The sequence below is a fragment of the Quercus robur genome, chromosome 10 (genome assembly GCF_932294415.1).
Source record: "Quercus robur chromosome 10, dhQueRobu3.1, whole genome shotgun sequence".
NCBI classification, from domain to species: domain Eukaryota; kingdom Viridiplantae; phylum Streptophyta; class Magnoliopsida; order Fagales; family Fagaceae; genus Quercus; species Quercus robur.
In genome coordinates this window covers 51148548-51173185 of record NC_065543.1, presented here as the reverse complement: position 1 = coordinate 51173185, position 24638 = coordinate 51148548, and the positions used below count along the sequence as shown (strand labels likewise).

Here is a 24638-nt window from a genome sequence, read left to right as displayed (position 1 = left end):
TAGAGTTCTTATATAACTCCACCATTAAATTCATAAAGTTTTTATCTACATATTTTAAAATAAATTGATTGAATTTTGTGACATTATAAATAAATAATATAAACACATGTCAAAATAGTGATATATAATCAAAATTATTTTTTAAAAATAAATTTTAATCTTCTCATTTCAAAATGAATGGATAAAATTTAGGAACATGGAGTTACCTACAAACTTTAGAGGATTTTTTTTTTTTAGAAGAATTTTAGAGGATCTTAATCCTCTAATATCCTAATTTAAAAGGCTTTCAATAATGTAACATTAAATATACTTTTAAATTTGTACTAATATTTGTTTGAACTTTTAAATGGATCTATTTGAAATGTAGCCCAAAGTCGGTTATGATTCTGAGAATCTGAGTTGTTGATGGAATTAGTCAAGCATCTTCATGTAAAATGTAAAAACTCCTAAAATCTAGTGCAAAAAAAAAAAAAAAAAAAAAAAAATCAGGTAGTTTAGAGGTCTGACTGTTTGAGTAATTGGGTATACCGGTATAGACACAAAATGTGTGTATGAGCAAATTGTTTCAACCAAAGAAACCAACTCTTTGAAGTTTTGGGTAACACTTGCGTGATTGACATTTGGCTTAGAAAGGCAAGGCAGGCACTTGATGCCATGTATAAGAACAGTGAAACAAACAAAGACAAATATGAACAATTTTTTATTTTTTATTTTTGGTTTACTTGTAGGGAACTAATACCTCCTAAGAGACTTTCCAAATAAATTAAATATTAACAGCTTAATGCCTATAATCTATCGATAAAACTCATCCTAATCCAAACTCATTTATTTGAATAAATAAAACATATCTCTATCATTATTTATTATCCAATACTAATTAAAATAAATTAGGACTTTAACAAAATAATAATAGTAATAAAGCTCTTAACTTCATCAAAATTATTCAAAGATTATACCTCCTAAAGAGACTTTCCAAATAAATTAAATACTAACAGCTTAATGCCTATAATCTATCGATAAAACTCATCCTAATCCAAACTCATTTATTTGAATAAATAAAACATATCTCTATCATTATTTATTATCCAATACTATTTAAAATAAATTAGGACTTTAACAAAATAATAATAGTAATAAAGCTCTTAACTTCATCAAAATTATTCAAAGATTATACCTCCTAAAGAGACTTTCCAAATAAATTAAATACTAACAGCTTAATGCCTATAATCTATCAATAAAACTCATCCTAATCCAAACTCATTTATTTGAATAAATAAAACATATCTCTATCATTATTTATTATCCAATACTAATTAAAATAAATTAGGACTTTAACAAAATAATAATAGTAATAAAGCTCTTAACTTCATCAAAATTATTCCAAAGATTATACCTCCTAAAGAGACTTTCCAAATAAATTAAATACTAACAGCTTAATACCTATAATCTATCAATAAAACTCATCCTAATCCAAACTCATTTATTTGAATAAATAAAACATATCTCTATCATTATTTATTATCCAATACTAATTAAAATAAATTAGGACTTCAACAAAATAATAATAGTAATAAAGCTCTTAACTTCATCAAAATTATTCAAAGATTTTTTCCCCTCTTGTATTTACTAGTGAGGAAATTTTAGGATTGTTTATTTACTAGTACTAACTTACCATACAATTTCATCTAAAAAAAAACTTACCATACAATTCATGAACAAAAAACATGATTAGTGATTTAGACGGGAAAACCATATGGGTACTTTTTACCATAGTGGAAGCCCGACTTACAATTAAGGTTAGATTTGTTATTCCCTTCCCAGAATTGTACTCTTTGACTAAACAAAATCACTGGGTTACAGCTAGGGGTGGCAAATGAGCAGGTTGGGTCATAAATGGATTGGATGTGTAATTACTCATTTATCCATTTATGACCCGTTTATATATAAATTAATTATCAATTACCCGCCCAACCCATTTAATTAGTAATCTGCCCACTTAACCCAATATGACCCAAATAAATAAATAACTTGTTAAAAACTTTAAAAACAAAAATTAAAAAGTTCAAAAGTCAATTTTCGGCGAAAATGGGAATTTAACCATAATTTTCCAATTATATAGTTAGTAGTTTCGGTTCCCAAACTATATTATTTACTAGCATCTCAAGTCTAAAAGACTCAATTTCCATGGTCTGATGTGGCATTTTTTCCCCACGTGGAAATCGAGTCTCTAAGGCTTGATTTATAAACAAAAAAATTTAAAAATTTTTTAAGTCTCAGTTTCTCGTACAAGCCGAAATACCCACAAAAAAAAAAAAATAAGAAATCTAGAAACACAATAATCCCAATCCCAGTACAATCAGATTAGAGGGAGAAAGAATCCCCAATCCCAGTACAATCAAATCAGAGGGAGAAAGAGTCTAGAGACTCAGATTAGATAGGAGAGAGAGAGAGAGAGAGAGAGAGAGAGAGAGCTAGGCCTGGGTAGCACTTGGCCTGGGTTGCGCTCTACCTGGGTCTCTCGCGGCCTCAGTCGCGCGCTGGGTCACGCACGATGTTGGTCTGCCTGGCTCACCCACCCCAATCTCGATCTTCTTTTTCTTTTTTTTTTTTTTTTTTCTCTCTCTGGATTCTTCTCTGATGTTCTGTTCTGGGTTCTTTACAGCGTTATAAGGGTTATAAACTATAAGGGTTATAAATTGAGTCTTAGAGACTTGATTTCCATGTGGTCGCCACGTGGAAAAATATGCCACATCGGATGTGATCAGACTATGGAAATCAAGTCCCTGAGACTCAATTTATAGGTCAAAATCGAGTCTTATAGACTCGAGATGCTAGTAAATAATATAATTTAGGAACCGGGACTACTAACTATATAGTTGAAAAATTATAGTTAAATTCCCATTTTCGCCTCAATTTTCCTGTCCTTTCCTTTCATTTCCCTTTCACAAAATTCATTTCTCAGCAACCAAACAAAGCCACAGAGAGAGAAAAAAAAAGTGACTTTTTTCTTCTCTGTGCTGCTTCATCTCCTTCAACCTCACTCTTCCACTCTCCCCAAAACTCTCGGAGTCCACTTTTCCAGAACCTTCTTGCTGAAATCTGGCGACGAGTACGCCCACCGAAACTCCGAAAGCTTTGGCTGGAGCCTCTTCACAAAATTGATCTCCGCTGGAGGCGATTGAATCGCCGGTAAAGAAAACGAAGTTGTAACCGAGTTGAAGAAATTCTCGAGCTCTTGGTCAAACGACGTCACTAAGTTCTTGAACGAGTTGGCTCGGTGGCGCATGAGTTGGATATCTGCGTCCGCCAAGTCACAAACCTCTCGCCAACCTTTGGATACGAAGGAGAACGCGCTCAAATTCGACGAAGAAGAAGACGACGTCGTTGCTCGATTCTCATTGTCCATGGCTGACTCTGAAAAAGCTAGGGTTTCTCTTCGTTCTTTGAAAATTTTTAGGGCTTGAAAGAATTGAATTCTCTCTCTCTCTCTCTGGGAAAATGTTTAGAAATCTGAGGGAAGTGTTTGTGTGTCCACTTCATCATCTCCACATAGTGAGAAAATCTGAGGTGCTAAACTACTGGTGCTAAATGGGCCATGACACTTATTGTTTGGGAAAGTGTTTGGTTACTAAGAAAATCTAAGGGAGAGTGAGATTTATTTAAGTTTTAGATTTTAGAAGGGTTTAGTGAGTTAGTGGGTTTATTTAATTTTAAATTTTAGATGAGTTTAGTGAGTATTAATGGATTTATCCATTCAAACCCATTTAATTAATTAACCAAATGGGTCTTTATCCATTTAACTCAAATGCTCAAATGAGTTGGGATAAAACTTATCCAAATAAGATGGGTAATGAACGGGTTCATGAATATAGATAAAAATTGCCACCCCTAATTACAGCAAACAAATATTATAACTTAGCCTCAAAGCAATGAGATTTGTCATGTTTTTAAATTAGAACTAATGAAAATCTTTACAAAGCAAAAGAATGCATAAATGCTAGTTAGTACACTGACCTTTAAAGCAACTTATTATACAAGAAAGTATCTTATGCAATGGATATGTAGTTACATACATAGTTTCTCTCACAATGTGTTGATCTCACACGGCTTCAGGATCCACACATTAAGAGAGGATACGTATATCCAAAGCATAATAAGATAATTAATGGTATACAACACAACTAAACTATGATAGAAAGGATCAGTTAGTGCACTAAGCACTTTTCTAAGATGAACGTCTACAGCTACTTTTATAAATAAAAATAAAAAGATATTAAAAACAAGTTATCTATACAGAGTAATAAGTAATTACCGTAGTCTAAATGTGGGGGACAAAACCTTCAAAAAGGGATTATAGCTAAAAAAACATGTGATTACAAAGCAGAAGACTGCCTGAACTAATTCTCTCTTTTTGCTTCCACCTTTCAATGATAAATTCTTCAGTGCTTTGAGGCTTGAGGTAATCATCCATGTCAAGCCATAACCCCCCTCTCGATTCACCAGAACAAGATTGGCTACGATAATTAACAGGTTCTCCAAATTTTCTCCCTGTATCTTCTTCTATTTTCATTGACAGGTTGACAATAACTCCAGGACTCCAACTCCCACGACTGCTGGTAGAACGATTACTTTGGTCTTGTGCAGTATACACTCCCTATAATATGCATTTCAAAGAAATGAGTCGAATGATGATCAAAGATGCAGAAAAAGGAAAGTTTTAGGAATGGATTTTAAAATTAAACATTTTTTCTGTGGCCTATGAAGTAAGAATTGCATGTTACTATGCTTAGTTGTGTATTTAGAGATTACCTGAGCTGCATTGCGTAATGTATTTGGAGTCGTAGGAGGCTCCGCCTTACTCTTGCATAATTGAGGAGTACCTTCATTACTAGTTTCCCACTGTAACCAAGGCAGTACAACCCCATCCATTTCAACAGGAAGAGAATTATATACTGCCGGACTATAAAGAGTTTCTGGCTTTACAATTACTCCTATAGATGAGCTAGTATCACTCCTTTCTCCGTCAAGAGATGAAATGTCTGTTGTATCTTCAACATTAGAAATGAAGTCCTCAATATACTTCTCTGCCTCCTCAGTCAATCGCTTTGACATCCTACTTCGGTCATTACTCCTCTGGCAAAACATATATCAAATAAAAAAGTTAATGAAGTCTATAAATTTTACCCACAGAAGAGAGGAATATTATTTTGAAACAATCAAACTACTGTCAAAAGACTTGAGACATAAATGCAACCCTACTACAGTGCAAAAGAGAGTACCCTTCTGGCTCGTGCAGGTTTTTCTACAGCATTTTTCTTTGGATCAGGAAGCAATTCCTTTTTCTTTGTATCAGGAAGCATTTCCTTCACAATCTTAGACAGCTCCCTACCACGTTGCTCCTCCAATACTATTTTAGCCAATAGATCTTGTTTACGCTTCTCTGACTGTGAAGTCATATAATAAGATCCATCAGTATTCAGTAATTTCTTCAAAAGATGAGTCTCAAGAGCAACTTGTTGGATGCAACACTCAAATCAAATTATATATTCTCTAACAAGCAATTCCATTCTATAGAACCCAAAGAAAATGGCTGATGTGTGTGTGTGTGTGTGTGTGTGTGTGTGTGTGTATGATAATTATCTGCCCTGAATAACAGACATCATGTGTTGTCTTCATTAGCTAGTTAAAAAGTAATTTAATTGGCTCTTTTTCATGTCAAAGGCAACCCTGATAAATAAAGCAGTTTGACTTCACAACTTACTAAAAGACAAATCGAATTACGGCATCAGTTTAACAAAGCTGATACATAAAGCAGTTTAGTTTCACAACTTAATAAAACACATCGAATGAAGGCATCAGTTTAACAGTTAGAAAGTTGGGAAAAACCAGTATTACTTTCCCAATTAGTTCCACAGATGATCAAAACACTGCAACTCAAGCTTAGAAAGTTGTGCCAATTTATTCAAACATTCAACAAGATAACATACATATGTCAATAAATTAACAAGATTTAATATTCATAAACTGACAAAAGGATACACACAACAACACTATCCTAAATACCAGTTACGGCTAATTAATGGACAACCCACAAATGATCAAAATACTGCAACACAAGCTTAGAAAGCTGTAAATTAAAATCAAACATTCAGCAAGATAACATGTTTATGTCAAAAAATTAACAAGATATAATTTTCATAAACTGACAAAAGGATACATGCAACAACACCCCATAAGTGAGAGCTGGAAAGATTTTGCAGGTCAAAAACAATGAAAGAAAGAGTTTCCAATGGTTTCTTTTCATATATACAAGAGTACTACACCAAGGGGTGAAGTTACCAATCACCATTAAAATAGATTGAAATACCTGCCCCAATTTGGTGGAGTAATTCCTTCTGATTGAAGAGACGGCCTGAAGAACATCAGAATCATTGGACTGCATGCAATCCCCACTTGCTGAATCAGAGGAGGTTTTTTTTTTCTCCATTGCCTGCATAACTTGCAAGGAGCACTAGTAAGTTTCTGTAAACATAACAAAGATTCAACCAAATTTACAACTAAAGACATATTGACAAGTTCTACATCACACTAAAGTTACTGACTTGTTCAAGTTCCATCTTGATCTCCTCCACAGCATTTCTAAGTTCATTTCTCATTACTGCATACAGTCCACCATTAACATCATCCTCAGAAGGGTGCTCGGCCTGATGGGTGAAAAGGATGAGAACAGTTAGTAGCTGACATAAAAATACAATTTTATTTTCCCTTTTGGTCTAGGTAAAAATATACAACTGACTGATGTTATTGTATTACTGCCATTTTATGCAAAATAATCAACCTTCTTTTGTGCATAAACTGCCCGTATTGTCTTCTCAATCCCACTTCTACTGGAACGACCATCCCTTCCTTCATCATCAGTAAGGACCGAAGACTGGCTCTGAGAGATCCACGGACATAGTTTTAAATTCAACTCAGATCAAGTCTGATGAGAAAATCTTTAAATGATATTAAATAGGATTTAAAATATAGGTATGTACAGCTCTATACCCAAGAATCAGAACCTGTTTGTAAACATCTTTATTATAAAACTCCAAGCCCTTTTTTCTCCCCACCATTTTCAACATAGATAAACAAGAGTAATAACACTATAAGCCATAAGAGAAGAAAGAATCTTACAGAATAGCCATCATGAGACTTCAAATCTTTTTGACTAAAAGACCTTCTCAATACTTGTCTTTGATTTGAAACTGCTGGTCGTGTCTGTTTGTTTCCACTACCAACGCTCTTCGGATTAGCACGATTGCTTGAATTCTGAGAATGATCTAGATCACTCTGTTGTTTAAAAAACCATAAACAAGTCAGATATTTTCTCCACCTTCACCCATAGCTAGGAAGAAATGCACGCTCTTGATTAGCAAAGCAATAATGATAATATATAACCTTGCCACCAATAAAACTATTTGTCCATGAAACTTGCTACCAGGTATTCCATAAACGTCCTTAAAACAATTCATCATTTTCGATAGCAAAGAGCATATATACATAGGTTGTAAAAAAAACCCATTATATGTTTCTCAAAGAAAAGCATCCCAATGCAACAGTAAATTCTCATAATTACATTAAGAGAGGAGGCCAAAGCCTATAACTTATCACCTCATAATCCTAATAACTATGAATCCACAACTAAGTCTCTTGCCCTTCAATACTTGACATGAGATCGAATCCCGCCCACATAAAAAAGAAAAAGAAAAAAAAAAAGAAAGCCATTGGATTCTTGTATTGATGATAAAGAACAATAATCATAAAACGAAAACCATAATATCGTAATTGTCACTCATTCGGATGTACCCAATAACCATTATAGTACACTAACCCCATTTTGCACATCATATTATTTGCAGTAAATTTTCAAGCAAAGACAATTACGGGTACACATTATATAACTGTGTATTAATGTATATAAAAACACAGAAAATTAACTCAAACCAAAGCATGTAATTGTGAAGCCAGATATTAACCAATTATTAAAATGAAATCATTCAATTTCAAATTCCAAAAAGAATGAAAATTTCACCTCCGAATCGCTAATCTGATACCGAACCACCGAAACGGAGCGACGTCGTCTCGGATTACTTTCCGAAACTACCCTTCCTCCGCCGGAATTATTACACACACTGCCCCTCCCATCTCCGCCACTCGCAGCTCTCGCGCTCTGCCTCGACACCGACCTCCCTCGCCTCTGCGACGCCGCCGAGGACGAAGATTTCAAATCTTCGGTTACGTCGTCGGAGATTCCCTTAGCCGAAGAGCGTCCCCGATCGCCGGAGGAGTCGAAGAACTCGATGGCGAGGTCGTCGAGGCTGATCTCCGGGAACCCGGAGCCACGCGTCGTGTTGACGAACTTCCCTCTCGGCGCCGGAACCACGACGTCGTCGTCGAAGGCATCGCGTCCGGAGTAGCTCGGGCGAGAGAATCGGCTGAGGCTGCGAGAGCGGCGGAGGCGAGCTGCGGCGGAGGAGCTGCGGTTGGAGGAGGTGGCGGCGGAGTCATCCGTGGAAGATGACGTGGCAGCTCCGATCGAAGTTCTCTTCGTCGTGGATTTGAACGCCGATGTCGCCATTACACAGGAATCAAAATCCGTAAATTACAGTGATTTTAGGGTTTTTTAGAATTAAATAAATAAATAAAATCAGAGAATTCGAGCATTTAATTTGAATCCAATTTTAGAGAGAGAGAGAGAGAGAGAGAGAGAGAGGCTTTTGAAGTTGAAGTTTTAGAGAGAGAGAGAGAGAGAGAGAGGTTTTAAATTTTAATGTTATAACTAATATTTGATTTGGCGGAGAGATCGAACATTTGGAAAAATTTGAATTAAACGGAGCTGTTATTGTTGGAGAAGAGGGAAGAGGCTTGATTGGACTGTAATGGGTCTGATTTTCGCTCCATATTACGACGTTGCCATTTGAACGTTTAATTGTAGCGTAAGTACTTATTTGTCAGCTGGGTCCATTGTCGTCTATTGCGACGGGGTTAGACCAACGCCTTAAATATTCATTTTAAATTAAGTTTTCGATCGGCAGGTTAGCAGCATATTTAGTAGAACATTCTTCATCTAAACCAATTAAGGAAAAGAACTTATTGCTCTCCTAATTAAAGCATAGGCCACAAAATTGTCCCGCCGCCTTACATGAGAAAAAGAATGAGATTTAAGAGATCCCGTTATAGATATAGCAAAGACATTTGAACCTCCTTCGGAAAGAGTCTTCATTACAACTTCCTATTTAATGACAGATTATGATAGACTATCTGTTACTTTTACATGAATCACTTTTTTTTTTTTTTTTTGGCCACAAATGATAGTTTGCTACATTAAAAGTAGTGTTTTTTTTTGTTTTGTTTTACTAGATTAAATTTCTCACTAAAAATTACAGGAGGGTGGGTGAGGTGAATTACTATTATACAATTAGAGTCTTTTTATTACATCTTTTCTTAATATATACATTATTTGAAAAATAATTGCATTTTGAATCCTATAGTTTAAGAGTATAACAAATTAATCCATATGATTTAAAATAAGGTAAAAAAATTAAATCATAAAGTTTTAAAAAGGTAACAAATTAAAACTGTAGACTGCATTAAATACAAAAGAAAATGTTGTTCCACTTAAATGGGTTAAGATTTAATTTATTACTATTTAAAATCTCAAGTTTTAATTTGTTGCTTTTAACATTCTAAAATTTATTTTTTTATTCTTTTTTTTAATCTCAAGATTTAATTTCTTATATCATCATTATTCTATAAATAGGGTTTGAAATAATTTGTCAAGTCTTTTCATTACAGAGGACAAAGAGTTTATAATTTGAACCAAGTTACTTATATTTTTGTGCTACTCATAATAATCTTCATTTTTCTTTAAAAAAATTGTTTTGGAATGGGAGTTAGTGGTGTTACAGTCAAGTAGTCAACTAATTCAATTCTTTCTGTTGGATTAGAATCATATATTTAAAATTGTTGTCTTGCCTGTTGTAACATACCCTTGATCGTATTTCTTTTGACTCAAAAATAAAAAAATAAAAAATGGTCCATAGAAGCAATGAAGATCAAATTTTTACACTATTAAATATTAATGCCATTATTATTATTCATTTATAGTAAATCATATAGCAATATTTTACAGCATAACTCTCATTACATGTACAGTCAAACCCAACTCAACAACGGTAAAGAATCCAATCTCAAATTCTCAATTACTTCATTATTGACTCTCAATCTCTCATGTTCACTGATGGATTAATCAAAGATTAAAAAAAAATCGGCATTTACTGCTTTTAAATAATTAACACTGTAGAGAAAGGGGTCAAATTTTAGGTGAATAAGAGTTTTTCTTGAATTGAACTCCTCAAAATATTAAAATGGCCTTACGTACCCCTTGAATGACGCAAATGGCTTATTTAGAATTAGAACCTGAACTGTTAGAAATTGGAATTTTGTAAGGTAGGTTATGGTTGTACATAAATAATAAATTCACATGCCTCATGCCTTCCCTTTGGTTAAAAAGGGTTTTGTAAGTAAGCGAACTAAGTCAGTCAGGTCATATTTCGCATTCAAATTGACATCATACTTTCCACGAATTTATAAAAAATAAATAAATAATTGACATGATACTAAAACCATTTTCTAATTTCCATTCCAACCATTCGTATTGATTTGTCAATTGTGCCTTATAAATGCTAATTTACATTTGATTACGATTCAATTACTGTAATTCCTAAAAGTAGTTCTTCTCAATAAAATGCTTAATAACTCTGCAAATTTGGGGGAAAAAAAAAGAAAAGAAAACGACGTCAATTTACTAATAAATTGAAGTGCTCACGGATTATTGACTTATCTTTCATAAAGCACAGAAAGTTGCTGAAATGATCTGTAGAGGTTTCCCGTTACATCACGAGTGTAAAACGCATTGTATTAATAAAATTTAATATGTACCACACACTTTAAATCAAAAATAAGCTTTGATTTCATATCTAGACTAAAATGCACGGTCTTACACTTCTTTTAGAACAGCTGTAAAGAACTTAAACCCAAGCATCGTTGGTATCTGACCACATTAAGAAGAAAGTGAGACAATGTGTTCAGAAATGTCACAGAAACTCAATAGTATTTTTATAACCGAGAATGACCATTACATGCCAAAATTTCTAGAGACCTTTTAATAGAAGAGTTTAAGTAATGCTGTTTGTAATTTTTTAAAATACGTGTTAATGAAAAAATATGAAAATATATATAATATCGTTTAAAAACTAAATACGAGTGTTTGAAATACCCCACCAGCCGGCCCTACTCTCTCCAAATAGGAAAAATGATTTTTCAAATAACATGACCCGTGCTCCATAAGCAGATAATCCAAACGAGTTGAAGTTTTGGCTGATCGATTGAAGCCTTGCTTAGCCTCATTTAGATGTACAAATTAAGACAAGCAAAGACTGAATAATAACATTGTTCACGAACCATGCCGTGCATTTCCTTGTCCATGTACCTAATTTCCTTTTGTTGCTTTACTGTGTTACAGACCAACTCTACAAAATATTCTGCACATGATTGCCTTATATTCACCATCCCATCAAATATTCCCACTTATTTTCTTCTTTGGATTCGCTCCTGGATTACCAAGCACAGTTCGCTTATATTCTAAGACGCTTCTAAATGACCTCTCATAGGCATCATTTCAACATCATACTATCTTATTTGTTAAAAGTGGGATGAAAATTAAAAAATTAAATTATTTTAATTGGTAAAAGGTGAGGGAGAATAAAAAAAAGAAGAAGCTAAACTCATGAATGACACTTAGGAATCGGGTTAGGGAAAGGAGCGAGTAATAAATCTTCAGAATATTATAACAATGCAAAACACACGCAAGCATGTAATATTCAAACACCACTTCCTCAAAGAGAAAAGGTGAAGACCTAACCCATCATTACACTGGTCCTAATTCACATCTAGAGATAAGACTTGGTTGAACATCACCAAGTAGTTTTTGAAAAAAACCATTTTATTCTCACTTGCCGTCATTTACCACCCATGGCTTATACACTCGCATAGCTGCTGCAGAGAAAAACACAAACTACAAACTCACAAGACGTTGCCGTCTTCACTTGGATGCAACATGGACAATCAGATCAACCACACTTGGATGCAACATGGACAATCAGGTCAACCACACGTGAGCTGCAAATACCATAAAAAGTGCAACATAAGCAACACATTCACCATGTTTCTCCAATTTTTTTTCCCTCTAATTTGGCTCAAAAGAAATGAAACTACAATACACCAATATGGGACACTTTTTTTTTTTAAATTTTAATTGACACAGTGGACACGTATGTTCTGTGATCTATCCAAGAAGGAAACTGAGTGAATACCTGTAACCCCACTCGTTGTCATACCATGACACGAGCTTAACAAAGTTATCATTCAAAGCAATTCCAGCCTTTGCATCAAAAATACTTGACCTGAACGGTTAAACAAACAATCAATAATTTGGTAAATTTCATTGAACAATGCAGCAGATGAGATGCAAGGAAATAAAGTGTTCCCTCTGTTAATGGGACAAGAAAATAAACATTGAAGATAAGATCATAGAAAAAGGCCCAATAAGATCAGATATCTTTTCCTAAACATGTCTTTTGAAAAACGAATATCCACAAATGTTAGGTCAGTTTCATATTCCAGTTGTGGGACAGGCCATTAAAAAGATATGTATATTTATCCATACCTGCTGTCACCAATAAAGTCAGTGGAAACCACGTCATCCTCGGTGTAACCCAAGATTCCTTTCAATTTCCCCTCAGACTCCTCCCTGAGAACCACCCAAAATCAAGAGATATACAAGATGAGAAACCCCTCACCACAAAATTGTCAGAAGGTAAAGCAGCTTAACATTAATCACCACGTGTCCCCACGGTTCACATGGCAATAACACGTACCATACAAACAAAGATACTAAAGCATATAACACAAAATTATTCACCACCCTTACTTGATAGCAGCTTTAATTTGATCATAGGTTGCCCCCTTCTGCAGCCTCACAGTGAGGTCAACCACTGAAACATCTACGGTAGGAACACGGAAAGCCATTCCAGTTAATTTCCCATTCAATACAGGCAACACTTTTCCAACAGCCTTCACATAAAAAAGAAATGGAATTAGTACTTCAAATATGATAACCCAGATACAGATCAACCAAAACCGTACACAATACAAATTGTTAGAGGGTATAACTACAACTTAACACAGAATGATAAAGCTCCATACCTTAGCAGCTCCTGTGCTGCTAGGAATAATGTTGAAGGAAGCAGCTCTTCCACCTCTCCAGTCCTTGCTAGATGGCCCATCAACAGTTTTCTGGGTGGCTGAATCAGAGAGTATAAAAAATGAGATCAAAATTAATAGATGAAGCAAATTCCTGAATAATAGCTGAGAAAACTGACAATAGTAGACCCACCAGTGATGGAGTGAACAGTAGTCATGAGACCCTCAACAATGCCAAATCTATCATTAATAACCTGCAAAATTGATACAAGATAAATTAAGATAATAAAATGAATTCTAATGCAACTAGTGCCAAAGTTGGACAGTATTGCGTAAAATGAAGTGTGAGATAATTTGATAGAAGAACCTTTGCAAGAGGAGCCAGGCAGTTGGTAGTGCAGCTAGCGTTGGAAATGATGTTAAGCTCAGGCTTGTATTCATGCTCGTTGACACCCACTACAAACATGGGAGCATCCTTGCTTGGGGCTGAGATGATGACCTTCTTTGCACCACCCTAACAATCAAACCAAGCCAACTCAAGTAAGATAACAGCATCAAGGCCACACTATATTGAGACAGATTATAAACTTGAAAAATGAAATATAAGACCAATATTGGGCAGGCTAACACAACAAATGCCAAAAATGATTTACATTGACTAAGCGACATGTAGGGCTGTAAGTGAAGAGAGCTGATTATAAATAACTCAGGTTTCACTCAAGAAAAGACATGTTTGTAGTTGTTATTTGGCAAATGAACCAAACTAAAGCCCATGTTTAAACTCAGACTATTAGATAATCCAAGCTCACAGACGATACTTATGTTTATATGTCTATGTATTCATGTAGATATAATTACATGGCCTGGTAACTGGATAGCGTAAGATTGTAAATAAGCTCATCAGAGATCAAATTATATTTACAATTTATTTATAATACAAATAGTCCATCTTAATACTAAAAGGTTAGTGAATCTAATTTTTTATTAGTTCTGAAACAAAAATAATTCTATCTAATTAACTCAAATAATATGATCTCAATTATAATTTGATCATCAATTATTAGCTTAGACTAATCAAGGGATGATCATTTTTAATCGTGGTGTTTCCTATAAATAAAGAAATAATAAGTCAATAAAGTAGATTGTAAACAAGCTCAAGCTTGTTTGACAAAAAATTGAACCAAGTTTAAGCATGTAATTTAGCTTAGTTATGATCTTGAGCTCAGCTAGTGTTAGAAAAAAAATTAAATGAATATATTATGACATGTAGTATTTGGCTCAGCCCTAATTATGTGCTACAAATGATGGGAGATGGCATAGTGAGGGGGTGGTTTTTGCAAAACTAGGTTGGAATGAAACTATAAACAAAAATTATATGATAGAAGAGTGGCAATGACAATGACAAACCTTCAAGTGAGCAGCAGCCTTTTCCTTGTCAGTGAACACTCCAGTGGACTCTACAACGATATCAGCTCCGCACTCACCCCAAGGGATCTCCTCTGGGTTCCTACAAATTGTTCAAATGGCATTTACAAATTACAACCATAATCCGCCAACACATTTTCACTAATATAAAGACGTATCGATTACAATTGCATTCATTTATCACACAGAGTTTAGAAAAGTACCTGACACCAAAGACAGTAACAGCCTTCTCGCCAAAGAGAAGAGTCTTAGAGTCCTTAACCTTGATATCATGATGCTTCCACTGACCATGAACTGTATCATACTTGAACATGTAGGTCTACCCCCACACAAAACACACCAGGGAAAACCAAAAGAACCCCATTAATCAATACACAAAAGAAAACGCAAATAACTCCTAGGATCACTTTCAGTTTATAATTTATAGTTCTCAAGTATTAAATTCTATGAGTGCGCAAAAAAACAGACACAGACACACACACACACATAACAACAATAATAACAGGTGCATTTATGGGGGCGTTTGTATAAGCAGTTGGAAAATAGCATTTCGAGTTTAAAATGAGTGTTTGTTAAAAAAAAAAAAAAAAAAAAAAAAAAAACCATGAGGAGTTGTTGCAGAACAGAATTTTGGGTTTTAAAAATGCCGCTTTAAGCTCCAAAATGTCTAACCAAAAGTTTTGAGTTTAAAATGAGCGTTTGTAAAAATAAAAAAGAAGGCTATGAAGAGTTGTAGTTGCTGAACAGAATTTTGGGTTTTAAAAATGCCGCTTTAAGCTCCCAAATCGTCTAACCAAATGGGCCTTATATTCGTATGTCTATTAGTATTAGCGATTCTCACATAGTTTCCAATTCAAACTGAAAAGCTCTGAATTTTTATTATTTACCCCAAAATAAAATTTCTTTATAGAGTTTAAATTCTTTAGAGCTAACCAAACAATTGTATATCAACCCAACTAAATAAAACGATCCAGAGCAAAAACAAAAAAAAACACACACACACACATATATGGAGACATATATTTACACACACACACGTATGCATGTCCATTACTACTAGCGACTCTCACGAAAGCTCTATTTTTAACCAAACAATCCTATTAAATCCAAACTAAATATAACGATCCAGATCAAAAGAAAAAAAAAGAGCACCATACTAAGCGAGGAACTATAATCTATAAGCTCAAATAACAAGGTCAATTTCGTGAACAAAATCCACTGATCCAAAGCCAATACACAGCGATTTCAAAGTAATACCATGTAATCGGTAGTGATGAAAGGATCGTTAACAGCGACGAGTTCAACATCGTCTCTCTGCAGAGCAACCCTGGCAACCAAACGTCCAATTCTTCCAAATCCTGAAAATTTCTCAATTTCACACAAAACATTTCCAGAATCCATCAGATCCAAAACGAAAGAATATATTAAAAAAAAAAATCAAATCGTTCGAAAATATAGTAAGATCATATACCGTTGATTCCGATCTTGACCTTCCCTGTAATTTAACACAATTAAAAAAAAAAAAAAAAAAAACACAGTGAGCATCAGAGATTGTAGCGATTTAATATTCAATGAAATTTAAAAAATGAAAAAACAAAAAAAAGCAGAAATTGTTGCTATTACCCATGGCTTTGTTGAGAGAGAGAGAGTGAGAGTTATGAGTGAGACTGTGAGAGTGGTTGAGATTAGTGAAAAAATGAAGACTTTTAGGGTTTAAATATTAAATATAAAGAGGAGGGGGGGAATGGGAGACTGGGAATACCGGTAGCGATGGGTTTATTGCCTCGTCACGGTTAGGAGAATTCTAGGCCCAAGGTTACCTGACACCTGGAGTACCAGGTCAGTAGTCCAGAAGTTTTCCTGACAGTATCTGAGAACCGAAAAAAAGGGATTCTGATAAGTTGTAACACCTGATAATAATAATAATAATACATGGTTGGGATTGAAAGTTTAAAAAATATACTTTTAATTTGAATAAAAAAAGTTAAAAAAAAGTTAAAAAAGTTACAAAATTAAAGTGGTAAAAATTGATGTGAGTGGGTGTGATGTAATTGCATTGGTATTGCACCAAATCCAAATTCAAAAAAAAAGTACACCGGATCCCGGCTTGAGGTGGACCCATATTTGGGGAAATATGGGCATTGCCCTTGCTGCTTAATTTACAATCTATGGCTGTCCCTATTTTTAAAACTCGGTTTTAATAAAATTGAGAGTTTTGTATAAAATTTGACATTAATGATATCAAATTTTACTAAATTTTTTTTAAAAAATAAAATATACATAAAACTCGACATTACAAATGTCGAGTTTCACCTATAATTTGATTTTGTTAAAATCGAGTTTAAAAAATAGATACATTTTGCTAAATAGTTTCAAAATATAGGCATTTTGTTTCATAGTTTGTAAATTATGAACAAATACTCATTTTCCCCTTATATTTAAGTTTAACTCGTTTTGTGAAAGCCTAGAACACTATATCAGGACTATTTAAGATTTACCCTTAAGAACAGGTAAATATTATAAATTTTTTTAATGTTTCCCAAACAATCAAAAGAAAAAAGAGTCATAAGATAATGGGATTGTCATTAAAGTTCTTAAAAGAATTTTAAGATTTAATTTCTAAAATCTTATCAATTTATTTTGAAATTAATTAGATAAAGTTTATCATATTTTCAATAATTAATGAATATTGAAATGATTTGTTTAAATGTTGAGAAATTAGTAACATTCAATCCACTCCTTTTCAAAATTGATTAATTGAATTTTAAAAACTTCGTTATGGAGTTATCCTTCAATCTACTAAGAAATATAATACCATGATAGCATATAAAAACAAATATAAATAAGAAAATAACGATGATAGAGTGAAAAAAGAGAAAGAGAAAATATAATATAGAAAATAAATATGGTCTAGTTGAAGATTCCTGCGTCCACAACAGAAATCCTTCTTGACTAATGAAGTGTGTGTCTTCGTATTGTATTTTGTGTGTAGGCTCTAAAATGACTTTGGTTGCCAACCATGCTAAATTATTCTCATATGCAGGGGGTAGCCAGGAATTTGAACATGGGGGGGCCAATTCGAAGGCCGAAATCGATGACGATGAGTATCATTACTGTATAGATAGTTTATATTTTTAGGTTGATACAGACTTTTTTTGAAACAAACTCGTCGGATTTCATCTTGTTTGTTGATAGGGAATTCACATATTTGTTTACGTGATCCTAGATCACGATCTATCTCTTCAGATTGAATTCTTAAACATTTGGAGGGGTATTCATTAGGCATTGAAATATCAACATTTGTTTCTACAGCCACGGTGTCCTAATTTTTGAATTGCTAACATCTTTTTTCTTAAAGAATGCATCAATTGTTTTTCATTTGCTCATAATTCTTTTAGTTTTAAGAATATGACTCAAAATTAACCAGAAAATAACTTTAAAAAAATAAAATTTTAATTAGAAATTTTTAAGAAATTTTTATTTAGTTATATGAATGTTATTCATACTCAAGAAAAAAAAATTTCCACTATAATTTAAACAGTCAACCCATTTTTAATACGACTTTAATTAATAATAACCCCTCAAACAAAAACAAAAACAAAAATAATTTAATTAATTTGTCTTTTATAATGTATTGGTTAATTTAATTATATAGCTTTAATTATTGTTGTTTAGCGTAACAATAAATGAAGTCGGCCAACAGCTCAGGAAATTTTTCCAGGGTATTCCTTACACAGTTTAATAAAAAAAGAAATTTATATATTGATGCCAACAACAACCAACAAACACGCAAATTCATATTTGAACGAAGATTTTCTAAGTTAAAGTTAATACAAATCCGCTTAGAAGATGAAGATGAATCTTTCACAAAAAATAAATCTTAGGTACATGGTTTCTGTGGGGTCCAATAGTTTATGGGTCCGACCCACACGCTTATGGGAAGCCCACCAGTCCTAAACTGAAGGAGGCCAGGGCCCAAGCTCGAAACTAGGAAACATAAAAAGTGGCCCGAAGACACAGCCGAGGACGGTTTCGTCCTCGGCAGGTCCAAAACCTCAGGGATAGGAATGGAACACGAGTAAGCTAGAAAGATCAGAAAATATCCTGGGGAAGTTGTCTTTAATACCCTTCCCTGACATGACACTGCCCCTAACAGAGCCGGGATCTTAGGCTTTATGGATCATCTCCAGCAATTTTGGGATTAGACTGATGGGACAGATATCTGTCCTGGAAAGATCGACCCTACACGTGGACGAAGGACAACGAACGTAGGCTAGTATAAAAGAGAATGTTATGTGACCAAAAAGGGGGGCTCTCCCATCTAGCTTCGGGAGAAAGACTTGATGAAAGAGAATGTCTGGATAATATACGCCGGACACCACATAAAAACCCACTGACGGGTAACCGGGGACAGCACCATCGCTCCTCGGACATGATCCGAGGAGCCAAATCCTCCTGGATACAAGATTGAAGGGCCTGAATATCCAGCCCAAAGCTCGTTCTCATATTGGTTCACCTATAGTCCGGCCCGAAGTGTCGCCCTGTGATCCAACGCTGGCCTTTCAAGCCCACTCTCTACAAATATTATTGTGAGGGACTTTCTGTGTGCGAGCCCAACATCGTTTTTGGGCCGCTAAAGATTTTGTGTCCCTACAGTTTCTTTATCAAATATTTATCAATAATAACTAGCAAAATAATAAACAATAAATTATAAATTTATTTGAAATATTAATAAAATTATTAATTATTTTTATTTAATTGTTTAATTATTTTTGTTTACTAACCACTAGTAACCTAGCTCACACCTCACTGTTGGTTTTGCACAATGTAAAAAATACAAGTACACTATATCATCCACCTGATTCAACCCACTGTCTAACATGGTTCATTTTTTATTTTTTTATTTTTGTCTTTTAATAATGTGTTGTTCTGGGTGCTGCTTTTAAGTACAGAAATACACAATTACATATTTGCATTACATATATACACTTACACAAAAAGCCAATTTAGCCAAAAGAGAACTAGAGGAAAGGCTAAGTCTAAGTCAGAGCAAAGAAAAAGAGAGAGAAGGCAGAGCAGAGATGAGATAAAAGAAAAAGAGAGAGAGCACGACGCTCTCAGTGAGGCTCAGAGCAGAGATGAGATAAAGAAAAAGAGACAGAACTGAAATACCTTGATGTTGCCTGAGGTTCTTATCCCGATCTCGCCGTCGCGGTGTCGCCAATCTCCGATCTGCGAAAGGGAATCTCTGATCTCGCCGTCGACTGCTCTGGGTGTGGCTGTTGCAACGTTGCTGAGTCGCTTTTGCAGAGGACCTGAGGTTTCCGTTGCCGTTGGTTGTTGTCGTTGAGCTGTTCTGGTTTTTTTTTTTTTTTGATAAATGGTTTTGCTTTACTTGATGAATTTGTTGCTTATGCTCTGGTTTCTTTAGGTTAGGTTGTAATCGCGTATATTGGGTTTTGGTTTCTTATTTTTTATTTTATTTTATTTTTGAGATTCCGTAGGTTTGCTACGCTTTACCTTGTTTTTTTTTGTTCTTTTGATTGGGTTCCTAATATGTTGTTTAAGAGTGATGATGAGCTCTTTTTCCATGGTGGGCTTGTCCTGTTACATTTTTTTTTTTTTAGATTTTAGTTCAAAATTTTTATTTGGGCTTTTTTTTTTTTTTCACTTGAAAGTAGAACAAATGAATTTTTTTTTCTTTCTTTCTGAGGGTGTTAAAGCTGGGGCTGGGTTAGGAGGATAGTTGAGAAGTGGGTAGGGGGGCCGGCTGTCTAATGTTGAGGGGGCCCATTTATTTTTTCTTCATAGTCTAATGAAAAAAAAAAATTTTGCATGGGCCACGGCCCCCCCAAGCCTCTACGTGGCTCCGCCCCTGCTCATATGTTATCAAAACTACTTTAAAACTTAAAAAAAGAAAAGTAGACCTCTCTTGCTATTAAGTAGCGATTAAGATTGGAAGCAATTACGCAATTGATTTTTACCTTTAGGGAAAGGTGTTGTCCACAATAAGTCAATAATTTTATTAGGTATATGGCTTATCTTCAATTTGTTCTACCTTACACTGTCACACTACCAGCATAAAATGGAATTACTTGTGAACGGTCCTCTTTAAATCTTAATGGTATTGTGTGTGTGTGTGTGTGTGTTTTTTTTTGTTTTGTTTTTTTTTTTTGGTTTTACTATTGATTAAGGGTGCTAAAATCTGACGGGATCCGCAAATCTAACACGACTAATCCGTTTATAAATGGATCGTGTTCGTGTTCAACAAGTGAACCCGTTAGACTCATTTAGCTTATAAATGTATTAGCTTTTGTTATTATTGCTTAATTTTTTGTTGTAATTATATGTTTATTACTATATTTATGATTGTAATTGTATTTTAATTTTAGCTATATGAGAATTAATAACATGTTATTTAGGTCAAGTATGACTTATTAATTAAACAGGTTATTAAACGGATCATTTTTATTGACCATTACATTACTTGTTAATTAAACGAGTTAAACGTGTTATGTCAGGTCGACTTGTTCAATAAACAAGTCGTATTAGGGTTAAGGGTTCTTAGCACATTTACTAAATAGAACGGATTCAAGTTAACCCTACTATTAATATAGTGATAATGATTGGCCAAATACTCATGATCCAACACGACACAAACCCAACCCGTAAACACGAATTGCCACCCCATACATGGTAAGTAATATACTTTTAATCATTTAAGGATAATGATATAGTGATAATGATTGGCTTCCTACTTCTAAAATTATTAGAGGCACCAATTCATTATAAATTCAAAAGTAACTCAAGGCACTATTTTTTTTTTTTTTTTGTTTGATAATAAAAACCAGACTTGATGTTGGAATTTGTTTGCTAGATCTAAGGAATTACTTTAGTTTGATGTATTGTTGATGTGTCTTGATATTTAATGCACTTCAGCTATTTGACAAGGTGGTATATTCAAGCTTATGAGTATTCTTTGATGTAATGCACCTCCTAAAATTGAAAAGGTATAGCTTGTATAAGAGCATCCACAATAGTGATGCTAAAAAGTTATTTTTAAGTTTTAACACCATTATATACCAAAAAAAGTGTTGCAATAGTGGTGGTATAGGTAAATTTTTTACCTACATTGCTACAGTGCATAGCTATATATGGTTATGCACTATAGCTGAAAGCTGGAAAAAAAATTATTTTTTTATTATCCCTCCTCTTAAGTTATTATTATTATTTTTTTATTTTTTTTTATTTCTTTTTATCAATCACCTCTCTCTCTCAACTCTCAACTCTCTCTCAACTATCACTGACTCAACTGTCATCGACCCATCCCTTGCCCCACGTTGCAGACCCATCTTGCCCAGTCCTCCATCTCATTGCTCACCCAACGCCGACAAGCCTAGTCCTCCATCTCACCGCTGATCCAAGCTTCTTTGCATCTTTAGCATGAAATCCATCTCTTTGAATATGTTTAAACACCCATATAAACTTAAAAGAGAGACCAAGTCCCAGATGGGTTTTCTTGTCTTGCAATAGTGAAAGCTGAGGAAAAAAAAGGATTTTTAATGGAAAAAACTATGATCTGGGGGGTGAAATATTGGATACCCAAATCAAGAAACATTGAGATTCGAATAGAATAAAGATTAGAATATAAGGTACAGCATGTTGGTTCCTCTCAAATAAATTGTCCATAAAATGAAACAGAGAATGCTTCACAGAGAGAGAGAGAGAGAGAGAGAGAGAGAGAGAGAGAGAGAGAGAGAGAGAGAGAGAGATGAGAGCTGATGAGATATTTGTTGGCTAATTTGGATATTTGGGAGTGGTTGTTCTTGGCTTGCTAGTTGTTGTTAGGTGATTGTGGGTGGTTGTTCTTGGTTGGCAGTAGTTGTGTTTTGTGCCATTGATTGGTTTGTGATGTTTTTTTTTTTGGTAGTGGGATGTACATGGTGGCAATTGGTGGCTCTTGGGTGTGATTGGGTATGGGGCCGTGGTGGTTGTTGGCATAGTTTTCAGAACCGGACCGGACCGGGAGGTCGGACTATGAAAATCGGGAACCGAGATGAAAACCAGTTTTTTAAGCATAAAGAATCGGATTTTTTGTTAATTCCGTGAACTGCTAAAACCGGGGTTGGGCCGCACGAACTGGTGAGAACCGTGTAGTCCAACCCTTTAGCAATTTTTATTTTTTTTATTTTTTTATAAAAAAGCAATTTAACACAATTTTATTCTACTTAATTAAATTATCCATCTCTTACAAGGAATAAAAAAAAATTATAATTAAAATCCTTCAAATATATTCAACTTTACTTCAAAAATTAATCATAAATTTTAATGTTTTCATGGTTATTATTTTATTTTATTAACTTTCTTATTTAATTATTAAATATATGCTTGAAAATAATTAAATTTCCCTCACATATATAGATATATTGTCAATTTTGCTAGTTTTATAAATTTAATATCTATATTTAGGCTTTAATTAATTATTAAATTAATTATGACGTCATCCCGGTTCGACCTCAAAAACCTTGAACCTCTCCCTTTTATGGTTCAATGAACGGTCCGGGTCTGAAAACCTTAATTGTTGGTAGTTTATTGTAATGAATGTATTATTTTATTGTAGTAAATATATTATTTTATTGTGATGTTTATATTATTTTATTGTATTGAAAACTAAAATAGATCCATTGATGTTAGATGTTTTGTAAAATGAGTAGGTAAAATAGATAAAATAACTTTTTGTGATGCTAAATAGCTAAAAAAATAGCTCTACTACTATGGATGATCTAAGGTATAAGGTATATGACAAATTTGTTTCTTGGTATGTATCTTATCATTATAGTAGGGATAAGATATAGTCCATTCCGACCTAGGGTTAAATTGATAATTCCAAAATCCACAGACATGTCCTTTTCTAGGTTGGAATCTGTGGTTAACATGGTTGGAAGGGATGGCCAACCATGGGTCCAATTTGTACTTGGGTAGCCAATAATTTAGCATTTTGTTGGCCAATGATAAATGAGGAAATTCATTAAAAAAAAAAAAAAAGTAACTAACAAGTATAAAATTATAATATTTTCATAATTAGAGAAGTGTTAAGTTGTTAACGATAAATAATAAAATTGTGTGAATATGATTTACTCATATAGAAATTAATGACAACTTACATATTTAACCGTTGTGAAAAATAAAATTTTATGCTTGTAGCATTACTCTAACGTGGTTGTTTTGTAGCTGGCAATCATTTGCATTTATGGATGTTACATTTGTTTCCTTTTTGTTTTTGCTTAGGAAAATCAAACTCTTAGAAGGAGTTGGTAGATCAAACCTCAACTTGGCTTTCAAGGAGCTGGAGACACACAAAACCAAAGAGCCTTTGACCAGTATTACATACGTTTTCAGCAACTCAAACATTTTACCTTAAAAATTTATGGGTCATAGATTTAAAAAAAAAAAAAAATTGGAATTAATCTAAAGTCTAAACCACCAATAACTATCAACAAATAGGGTCAATTCATTTTGTGTGCTTTCGGTTGTTGTTGTGTGGTGGATGGATCTCACACCTAAAAGTCTTAGAAAATTGTGGTGAAAGTGATAGGTGGCTAGACATAGAAACATTTGCATATAAATTGTTGCTTTTGTCATTATATTGCATTTTGAACACTACCATTTGGTATTACTACATTTTAACCTTCCTATTATGAAATGGACATTTGAATTGTAAACCTCTTTTGTTTGGGTGGAAAGAAAAGAGAAACATTTCAATTAAATCATCTATTACTTTCCTTTTCTTTCTTTTGGAAAGTGGGTAGGGGCCCTAGGGGCCATAACTTGTGTACAACTCTAAAAGACTGGAGGACCATTTCAATCTTTTTTGTTTTATTTTGTTTTGTTTTGTTTGTTTTTTTTTG

General features: G+C 33.9%; 2 protein-coding genes across 2 annotated transcripts; both read right to left on the bottom strand.

The window, feature by feature from the left end:
* Positions 1-4203: 4203 nt before the first annotated feature.
* On the bottom strand, positions 4204-8965 carry LOC126702570 (uncharacterized). The gene is made up of 8 exons (XM_050401315.1): positions 8075-8965; positions 7177-7332; positions 6839-6937; positions 6603-6704; positions 6368-6490; positions 5280-5444; positions 4810-5133; positions 4204-4654 (listed from the first exon to the last, which is right to left on the bottom strand). Exons 1-8 carry the CDS (start codon positions 8618-8620, stop codon positions 4358-4360), a joined length of 1812 nt encoding a protein of 603 aa, XP_050257272.1. The 5' UTR covers positions 8621-8965; the 3' UTR covers positions 4204-4357.
* A 2903-nt stretch (positions 8966-11868) lies between these two features.
* Positions 11869-16488, bottom strand: LOC126703720 (glyceraldehyde-3-phosphate dehydrogenase, cytosolic). Its single transcript, XM_050402800.1, has 12 exons — positions 16354-16488; positions 16202-16225; positions 15988-16088; positions 14934-15049; positions 14713-14812; positions 13673-13819; positions 13499-13559; positions 13309-13406; positions 13034-13176; positions 12770-12853; positions 12417-12506; positions 11869-12222 (listed from the first exon to the last, which is right to left on the bottom strand). Exons 1-12 carry the CDS (start codon positions 16355-16357, stop codon positions 12174-12176), a joined length of 1017 nt encoding a protein of 338 aa, XP_050258757.1. The 5' UTR covers positions 16358-16488; the 3' UTR covers positions 11869-12173.
* Between the last annotated feature and the right edge of the window lie 8150 nt (positions 16489-24638).